Source organism: Physeter macrocephalus, chromosome 2 (assembly GCF_002837175.3).
Source record: "Physeter macrocephalus isolate SW-GA chromosome 2, ASM283717v5, whole genome shotgun sequence".
Taxonomy (NCBI): Eukaryota; Metazoa; Chordata; class Mammalia; order Artiodactyla; family Physeteridae; genus Physeter; species Physeter macrocephalus.
This window is the reverse complement of record NC_041215.1, coordinates 15,078,109-15,088,052: the sequence shown is the minus strand read 5'-3', so window position 1 is coordinate 15,088,052 and position 9,944 is coordinate 15,078,109. Positions and strand designations below refer to the sequence as shown.

The window sequence follows — 9,944 nt, the reverse complement described above, 5'->3', positions numbered from 1 at the left end:
ATGAACCTAGGGGCAGGACAGGAATAAAGACGCAGACATAGAGAATGGACTTGAGGACATGGGAAGGGGGAAGGATAAGCTGGGACGAAGTGAGAGAGTAGCATCGAAATATATATACTAGTGGGAAACAGCTGTATAGCACAGGGAGATCAGCTCGATGCTTTGTGATGACCTAGAGGGGTGGGCTAGGGAGGGTGGGAAGGAGGCGCAAGAGGGAGGGGATATGGGGATATATGTATACGTATAGCTGATTCACGTTGTTATACAGCAGAAACTAATACAACATTGTAAAGCAATTATACTCCAATGAAGATGTTAAAAAAAAAAGTCACTGTGAGATATATCACCATAGGGAAATAATCAAATAAAGAAAATGCATAGAAAAAAAGTTTGTATCAGCCACATTTCAAATGCTCAATAGCCACACGTGTCCTGTGACTGCCATATGGCACAGTGTGCTCATCAGTCTGTATTTTAAATGTTCACATATTTTCTTACAGTGCCCTTTCTGCATATAAACATAGACACAAATAATTAATATTTGAAGTTAAACTGTATTCAGATTGGTATCCTGCCTCTTATAGATATGTTATCATGAGCATTTAATCACGCAGGTCATTAAAAATTCTCCCTTAACATTATTTTAACAGCTGGGTAATATTTAGTAATTAATACAACCATTCTCCTATTATTGGGCATGCTGGTCATTTCTATGTTTTGGGTTTTTTTCCCTCACTTTTATAAATAACACTGAAGTGACCATCGGCAAATTATTATCTCTTTGATTGTTTTTAGGTTAGATTCCTGGAAATTACACCTTGCCTTTTGTGTTTGGCAATATGTCTTGAAGAGTATTTCATACGGAATTGCCTTGGGCATGTTAACAGCTACAAAGTAGCTCATACTTTACTTATCCGACCCCCCCACCTGGCCATGGATGGCTAATTAGGTTGTTTCCAATATTTGATTGTAATGACAAAGCTGCAATGAACATCTTTGCATATTTCACATTCCTGCATGTTTCACTTGGCACACCTTTCTGTAAGAGTGACTGTAGGGTCTATTCCAGCAGCAAGATGTCAGAAAGCACGTAACCCCCAGCAGAGCTCTGTGAGGATGCTGCCCTCTCCTTGGCCTGGGGGGACTCCCAGTCCCATGACCAGACCCTATTAAGCCTTGCCCATCTGTCTGCAGCTGGTGGTGCATGTGGGGGTGTCAGGCATGGCGACCACAGTCACGCTGGAGAAGTGCGGGCACAACAAGGGCTACAAGGGGCTGGACAACTGCCGATTCTGCCCTGGCTCCCAGTGCTGTGTGGAGGATGGGCCTGAAAGCATTGACTCCATCATTGACATGGATGCTGTATGTAAGAGGGTTACTACACTGGGCCTGGATGTGTCAGTGACCATCTCACAGGATGCCGGCAGGTAAGGCACCATGGGGCCCTACGGTGTAGGTGTGAGTAGGGGTTTCCCTCCTACATCAGCCCAGGCTGGGTGTTGAACAAGCCAAGTGTGTTTGACTTTAGCCTCTTTGGGCCAAGTGTTCACTTTTTCTTTTTCACTTTTGAAAACATAATTGATTTGCCACCTGATTAAAGCATGGGATAATTTTTTTAAGCATGTGATATTTTAACAGTATTATACATAATATTTTTACATAGAATTTCATGGTATATAAACCTCACCATGCACGAGGCACAGAGTATATATATACACACAGTGTATGTGTGTGTATATATATAAAACAGGTTCCACGGATTCTGCTTCTGGAACTTGTTGTGTGTGGATTGTGAATCCTGGCATCTCCCACCTGCACGTTGCTCTGGCCGCCTCCCTGCTGTTCCTCCTGCCACCTCTACCCCAACCCTGACAGTCCTTCTCTCCTAAGCAGTCAGTTTCTATTTTAGTTTCCTGTGGCTGCTATATATAACAAATTACCATGTTGGTGGCTTAGGACCACAAACATTTATTCTCTCCCAGTTCTGGAGACTAAAAGTCCAAAATCAAGGTGTCAGCAGGGTTGGTTCCTTCTGGAGGTTCTGAGGGAGAATCTGTTCCATGCCTCTCTGGCTTATGGGGGCTGCTGACAATGCTGAGTGTTCCATGGCTTGAGATGCTTTACCCCAATCTCTGCATTCATCTCCACATGGCCTTCTTCCCTGTGCGTGTCTTCACGTGGCCTTCTTTTATTTTATTTTTTTTAAGACTTTTTTGATGTGGACCATTTTTAAAGTCTTTATTGAATTTGTTAGAATATTCCTTCTGGTTTTTTTAAATATATAATTTTATTTATTTATTTTTGGCTGCGTTGGGTCTTCGTTGCTGTGCACGGGCTTTCTCTAGTTGCAGCGAGTGGGGGCTACTCTTCGTTGTGGTGTGCAGGCTTCTCATCGTAGTGGCTTCTCTTGCTGCGGAGCTTGGGCTCTAGGAGCGCGGGCTTCAGTAGTTGTGGCGTGTGGGCTCAGTAGCTGTGGCTCGCAGGCTATAGAGCGCAGGCTTAGTAGTTGTGGCGCACGGGCTTAGTTGCTCTGCGGCATGTGGGATCTTCCTGGGCCAGGGATCAAACCCGTTTTTCCCTGCGTTGGCAGGCGGATTCTTAACCACTGCGCCACCAGGGAAGTCCCTGCTTCTGTTTTATGTTTCAGTTTTTTGGCTGCGAGGCACATGGGATCTTAGCTCCTCGACCTGGGATCGAACCCACACCCCCGGCATTGGAAGGCAAAGTCTTAACTACTGTACAGCCAGGGAAGTCCCCATGTGACCTTCTTACAAGGACACCAATCACTGGATTTAGGACCTACCCTAAACCACTGTGACCTCATCTTAACTAATTACACCTGCAAAAACCCTATCTCCAAATCAGGTCACATTTTGAGGTTCTAGATGAACACAGGTTTGGGGCAGAAACTAACTATTCAGCCTATTAGAGGGTCTATTAATTTAAGTCCGATGATGTCCCTAACTTGCTTAATTCTTCCTACAGCTTCCAGTGCACCTCGAATAAAATCCCAACTCTCCACCATGCACAGGTTCAGTGTGGTCTGGCCCCTGCCCCCCTCTCCATCCTCCTCTGCCTTCACTCTCGCCTCACCACTGCCTTCCAGACCCACAAACCAGCCTCCTCCTGTTCCTCAAACACACCAAGCTCACTCTAGCATCAGGGCCTTTGCACATGCTAAGACCTCTGCCCAGAGCTCACCTCCCTCTGATAATACCTCTTTCAGGTCTTAACTCCAAAATGTTGCCCCCTTGGAAAGGACTCCCCAGCCTCCCAGACCTCTCTGTTCTATGCCCCCTCAGCACCAGGTACCGTGATTTCTCAACCCTTTGTACACCTCTCCAGTCCAAAGGCGGCAGGTGGCAAATTCAGTTGACAGAATGAAGAAGTGGCTGAATTTACCATCAGTCTTTTTTTAAAAATTATTATTATTTTTAAAAGATTTATTATTTCTTTATTTAATTTACTTTTGGCTGCGTCAGGTCTTAATTGCAGCATGCGAGATCTTCCCTGTGGCATGTGGGATCTTTCGTTGCCGCACGCGTGCTCTTCTCACTGTGATGCTTGGGCTTCTCTCTAGCTGTGGCGTGCAGGTTTTTTCTCTTCTCTAGTTGTGGCGTGCGGGCTCCAGGGCACGTGGGCTCTGTAGTTTGTGGCACTTGGGCTCTTTAGGTGAGGCTCCTGAGCTCAGTAGTTGTGGCGTGCAGGCCCAGTTGCCCCACGGCATGTGGGATCCCAGTTCCCTGACCAGGGATTGAACCCCCGTCCCCCTCATTGTAAGGCAGACTCATTACCACTGGACCACCAGGGAAGTCCCTTAATTATTTTTTTTATTAAAGTATAGTTGATGTACAGTAGTATACGTTACAGATGTATAATACAGAGATTCACAGTTTTTAAAAGTTACACTCCTGGGCTTCCCTGGTGGCGCAGCGGTTAAGAATCTGCCTGCCAATGCAGGGGACACGGGTTAGAGCCCTGGTCCGGGAAGATCCCACATGCCGTGGAGCAACTAAGCCTGTGCGTCACAACTACTGAGCCTGCGCTCTAGAGCCTGCGAGCCACAACTACTGAGCCCATGTGCCACAACTACTGAAGCCCGCATGCCTAGAGCCCATGCTCCGCAACAAGAGAAGCCACCACAATGAGAAGCCCGCTCAAGGAAGAGTAGCCCCCGCTTGCCGCAGCTAGAGAAAGCCTGCACACAGCAACGAAGGCCCAAGCAGCCAAAAAGAAATAAATAAATTTATTTTTAAAAAGTTATACTCCATTTATAGTTATTATAAAATATTGGCTATATTCCCTGTGTTGTACAATATATCCTTGTAGCTTATTTTATACCTAGTAGTTTGTACCTCTTAATCTTCTTCTCCTATATTGCCCCTGGCCCCTCCCACCAGTCTTTTTTTTTTTTTTTTTTTTTGCGGTACGCGGGTCTCTCACTGTTGTGGCCTCTCCCGTTGCGGAGCACAGGCTCCGGATGCGCAGGCTCAGCGGCCATGGCTCACGGGCCCAGCCGCTCCGCGGTATGTGGGGTCCTCCCGGACCGGGGCACAAACCCGTGTCCCCTGTATCGGCAGGCGGACTCTCAACCACTGCGCCACCAGGGAAGCCCTCTTTTTTTAAAAAAAAAATAATTTATTTTTGGCTGCATTAGGCCTTCGTTTCTGCACGCGGGCTTTCTCCAGCTGCAGCGATCGGGGGCTACTCTTCGCTGCGGTGCGCAGGCTTCTCATTGCGGTGGCTTCCCTTGTTGCGGAGCACGGGCTCCAGGCGCATGGGCTTCAGTAGTTGTGGCACGCGGGCTCAAGTCTTTTTTTTAAACTAATTTTTTTTGTTGTTTTTGGCTGCGCCACACAGCTTGCAGGATCTCATTTCCCTGACCAGGGATTGAACCAGGGCCCTGTTGGTGAAAGCCCGGAACCCTCACCTTTAGGCCACTAGGGAACTCCCCTGGAATTAATTTTAAGTTACTCAGATAATTCTAGAATATATTCTCATACTTTCCTGTTGTGAAAGATTCTCTTGCCCTCTCTCCTCCCCCCGCCCCTCCCCGCCCCAGGGATCCCTCGGTTAAATCAGAGACTTAAATTATGACCCTTCCTACTCACCCACACATATGTTTCCATACCTGTGTAGGACATCTGGCGTACTACTTTCGAATTCTGTCCTGTTTCACTTTGCTTTCACGTGGATGGGGTTACGTGGTGTGCGTTTTCATGAGAGTTCCCTTCCTTGATTTCACTTGTGGGCGTGTGACACGGCTCTTAGTGAGTTCTGTCTTCCTGTGGCTCCACTGCCTGCCTTGTAGACGGCTGCATAGTATGCCACTGTGCAGATGAACCAGAGTTTATTAAGCCACTCCTCTGTCAGTGGACATTTAGGTGGTGTTTTAGTCTGCTATAACCCAAAAAAACCCAGACTGGGCAGCTTATAAACAACAGAAGGTTACTGCTCACAGTTGTGGAGGCAAGGAAGTTCAAGATCCAGGCACCAGTATGGTGGTGTTCTGATAAAGGCCTTCCTATAGGTTGCAGACTGCCGACTTCTGGCCGTGTCCTCACAGGGTGGGAGGGGATCTGGGGGGACATTCATATCCTAGCAGGTTGCTTCCTGTTTTTCTGCTTTTACACATCATGCTGCAGCAGATACCTTGTTCATCTCTCTCATGCTCTTGTGCAGATGGCTCCTGAGATAGAGTCTAAAAACTCAAAACATTAGATCATAAAGTCTATGCATTTGTACTTTTTAAAAAATTATTTTTTAAAAATTTTATTGAAGTATAGTTCATTCACAATGTTGTGTTAGTTTCTGCTGTACAGCAAAGTGAGTGAGATATATATATATTCTGTTTCATATTCTTTTCCATTAAGGTTTATCACAAAATATTGAATGTTGCACATTTGTAAATTTTCTAGCCTGCCAGATTGCCCTCCCCTGGGGCAATTTGCATCCCAACCAGCAGCATCTCACACTGCTTCCTTCCCCACATACACCCCAGCACTTGGAGTTCTTTCTTTATTTACTTATTTGCTGGCCTGGGGAGGGAGAAGCAGTATTCCATCTTGTGGATGACTGGTGAGGTTGGGGCGGGGGGGGCGGGTGTCTTATGGTGGATTTCAATGGAACATTCACTCTCTGACCCCATTTGGTCTCCTTCCCATCCCCCACGCCCTGTGGCTTAGGTACCTCTGCGACTTCGCCTACTATACCTCTCTGTACCAGAGTCACGGCCGCTCAGCCTTTGTTCACGTGCCCCCTCTGGGCAAGCCCTACAATGCAGACCAGCTGGGCCGGGCACTTCGGGCCATCATCGAGGAGATGCTGGACGTCCTAGAGCAGTCAGAAGGCAAACTCAACTGTTGCCACAAACACTGATTGCTGCTCAGGCCTCCCAAGACCTCATTCTGCCAGGGACCCTGAGAGAGACGTCCGCCCTCCGGGGCCTGACCGGAAAGAACGAGCCCATCAGCTGGGGATCTGTTTTGGATCAAATATGCCAACTTACAAACCTCCTCTCCCTTTTTCTCTGCAAAAGCACTGGTTGGTTGATTTGAAGGCCACAGTGAAGATTTTTCTCTGTATTTCTCTTTGCATCTGGGGCTACAGCTGTGGCAGCCAGGAAGCCGGGAGGTCCTGATTTCTGCAGAGAACCCCGATCAGGTGTCTCTATTCCATGATCCCATGGCTGGGGCTACCTGCCATTCTAAGTCTGTGGTGGAGGGATTCCAGAGTTCCCTCCGTCCGTGACTTTTTTCCCAAATGTAAAAGCCTCACGGAGACTTTTTACCCTGATCCATGTCCCAGCAGCCTGGACAGCCCCGGCAAGGGCCGCCTTGGGATCTGGCATGGCTTTTTTTCTTCTTTCTTATTCTCTTTTTAAAAACAATAGTGCTAGTTTGGGCACAGAGTAATTTATATTCCCTTTGGTTAAAACGCGGGCTTTAGCCAAACACAAAAGTGTCTTTTCTTTTTCCTGGGGTGCAGCCCCTTCTGCCTCCTGCCCTGAACACTGGACCTACATCTTTGTTTTGGGGGTGACATTGAGGTCCCCTTGCTCGGGGGGTGTGGCACTGGGCCCATGGCCAGACCACGAGGAGTGGGGGGTGGCTGGTGCCCCAGGAGACTGAAAGGGTTGGCTGATGCTTTCAACGACTGAGCTGTGAGCTGTACCCACGGGGCCACTGGGGCCGGGCTGCCTGTGGGAAAGCAGACTCTCATTTCAACATGCACATGACTTTTTTTTTTCTTTAATATGTAAAAATGCGTAGCAACTGCAAACCTACCCCACATCTGACCTGGATTTTCAGTCTTGGTGCTTGTTTTCCTTAAGGGGAGAGGGCCAAAATGGAGTCTGGGGGCTGAGCTCCATGTGTGCTGGTGTATTTGAGCAGGAGAGCGGTGGGACAGCCAGCAGGCTTCGTGTAGTTGGTTTTTGGATGCGCCTAGGACTCGGTAAATTTTTATCTCACTCCCTGGTGACTTTGAACTTACCAGCAGGGGTGAGAGTGACATCTCCCAGGTGGCAACTAAATTCAGCTGGACCCTGACACCCATCAGAGAGAGAGGGGGAGAGGGGCAGAAGCAACCATGAGGAACACACACGTTTTGGAAGTATTCTTCTATTTTTTTGGAGAACACGCAGTTTTATCGCTTCACTAAGTGTGAAGCGTGCTGGAATCTGTTGCTGTGTTGGATCATGTTGGTGTTTCCCAGCATGCAGTTCTTTTGAAAACAGCTGAGATTTTTGTATTGTTTTGTTTTCTTAAACATTCACCCTCTTTCCCTCCTGTTCCGATGCCCAGGGTGGTTGCTGCCTCTGCTGAGCTGCTGTGTCGCTTGGAGACCAGGTTGATAGGTTTCTGAGTGAAATGCATTTTCTGAGTCCTGGGCTTTCTCTGGAGGGAAAAGTGGGCACAGGTGGGTGACGTGGGGTCAGCATATGGTGGGTGTGTACCATGGCCCGCAGGGTAAAATGATCAGGACCTAGCTCCCCTCTCCATGCCAGCCCTCCCTCTGCCAGAAATGCCCCCTCCACATCCCTGGTCCGAGTTTGCAGTCTCCTGAGAAATCTGGAGCATAGGATGTCATGGCATCTACTCACTCAGCTGGCTTCTGTGAGCAGAGGTTGTGGCTCTTTTGAATGCAGGGGGGCTCAAGGCCAGGGGATCCCCCAGAGGTCTTATTAAGAATGACATCTAGCTCTAACTAGCTATCTTCTCTAAAGGTCTGATCTGTGGGGCTCTGAGGAGGAAATGGACCTAGGCACGCTAGAGTAGGGAGGGAAGACTGGAAGTGAGCCAGTTTTGAGCTTAGCTGGGTGCCCACGGAACCCAGACACACCATCCCCAAACTCTGCATTTTCATCTTTCTTTTGTCCTCCCTTCTCTTCTGTGTTTAAAGCACCATGTGGTTTAGCAATTTAGAGATATAATTTATTGTCTGATCATTGTCGAGTGTGTGTGTGTCATTTTTGTGTTCCTGCAATGGTTTTAGATTTCCTCATCAAGTCAAACCAGAACCCTGTCCTTGTTCATGAAGCAGAGCACATAGCTCATTTTTATTTAATCAGATAGCCATTAAACATTTCACTCGCTCCCTGCCAGCTTTTAAATTTTCCTGTTTTAATTACTTTTATCTTTTTCTTTGGGGCAAACTCAGCCATTCAATCCATGGTATATCTCTCTGCATTTGTTGGGTCCCGGACAAAAATGTCCTTGTGTGAGAAGAGGGGCGCCAAGTCTCATTCCTTCTGCCTTGTCATTGCAGAGTCTGGGTTGTCGGGGGCACAGAATAGGGAAAGGGATGAGCCTGTAAAGTGGGTGCAGCTTGGCATGTACGGAGGTGAGCAGTGCCGGAAGGGGTGGGTGCAGTGTTAATGGTGGAAGGACGGGCTGAGGGATGTGGTGGGAAGGCTGGTGGGGGAAAGGTGAGAAGTGATGCTGGGGGTGGACTCATAGGAAAGCGGAGGGGGCCTCTCTCTGGTGAGCCCTGTGGAGGGTACTGAGGTGGGGGATGGGGGCAGAGACAGTGATCTGGGCATCGGGTGATGGCATCTCCTTTAAGGTGCCAGAGCCTCTGCACCTTATAACTTTATTCTTCTCCAAGCCCCTTTGGCTCCCCCCTTCCCACCAAAAAGAAGGTCGGTGGTCTGCATATGATACGTAGCTCGAAAAAGAAATAAGACAGAGTGGATAGAAAGAAAGGTGGGAAGAAGCAGCAATTCCAGTTGGTGGACTGGGCTTGGTGCCACCTGGCTCACCTGGTCCGATCAAGGAACAGCCAAGGTCTCCTGGCCACTGAGAGAGACAGGGCCGCGGGGCAGCAGGGGGTGGTGGGCAGAGGTCATGGCTTCCCAGTCGGTGCCAGGTCTTTGGGGAAAGGTCAGATTGTGATAGTTTCAACAAGAAAAATAGTTTTCAGCTACCCTGCTCTTTGCTGGCGTGGAAACTTCTAGAACAGAAAGGGCCTGCTCAAGGGGACGACTGGAAAAGTATACTCTTGTTGCCTTTTTGTTATCTTAGAAGTTTCTGCCAGGAAGCCAGGCCGGTGGGTGTGCATGTACACCCACAGGCCTGTTCCCCCGAGGGGTGACCGGGAGGGGGAAGGGAGCTGCTCGTGGAAATCCATCCACCACACTGGCCTGTTTTTTGCTGCCACTGTCTAGACTGTTGACCTTTGACCTCTTCACCTCTTGGAGTGTCTGAACACAGAAGTCTCCTTCGGGGATGGCAGGACAAAGCCCCATTCTTCTCTGAGGGCCCAGCCTCCTCCCTGAGACCACTGGAAGCCTTCTCAAGCCTGCAGCCAGCGTGAGGTGCTGATGGTGGTCATGCAGGCAGAGGCAGCTGCCTTATTGTCAGGTCATCCCTCGTGGCCAAGAGTCTCATGGCCTCCACAGACTTGTGGGGAGCTAAAAAGGGCTTTGTTTTTATATCCCCAAT

At 48.6% G+C, this 9,944-nt stretch overlaps 1 protein-coding gene across 4 annotated transcripts in view; it reads left to right on the top strand.

Annotated features, from left to right (window-relative positions):
* PGPEP1 (pyroglutamyl-peptidase I) overlaps positions 1-6,953 on the top strand; it is a 36,433-nt gene extending 29,480 nt beyond the window's left edge. For 2 of the 4 annotated variants that reach the window (XM_024134149.2, XM_007116915.4), the window contains exons 4-5: positions 1,195-1,427; positions 6,186-6,953. In XM_024134149.2, coding sequence (XP_023989917.1) covers positions 1,195-1,427; positions 6,186-6,378 — 426 coding nt within the window. In that variant the 3' untranslated portion in view covers positions 6,379-6,953. The remainder of the gene's footprint in view (positions 1-1,194; positions 1,428-6,185) is intronic. The other 2 variants (XM_024134150.3, XM_024134148.3) reach the window with 1 other exon arrangement.
* The last annotated feature ends 2,991 nt before the right edge of the window (positions 6,954-9,944 follow it).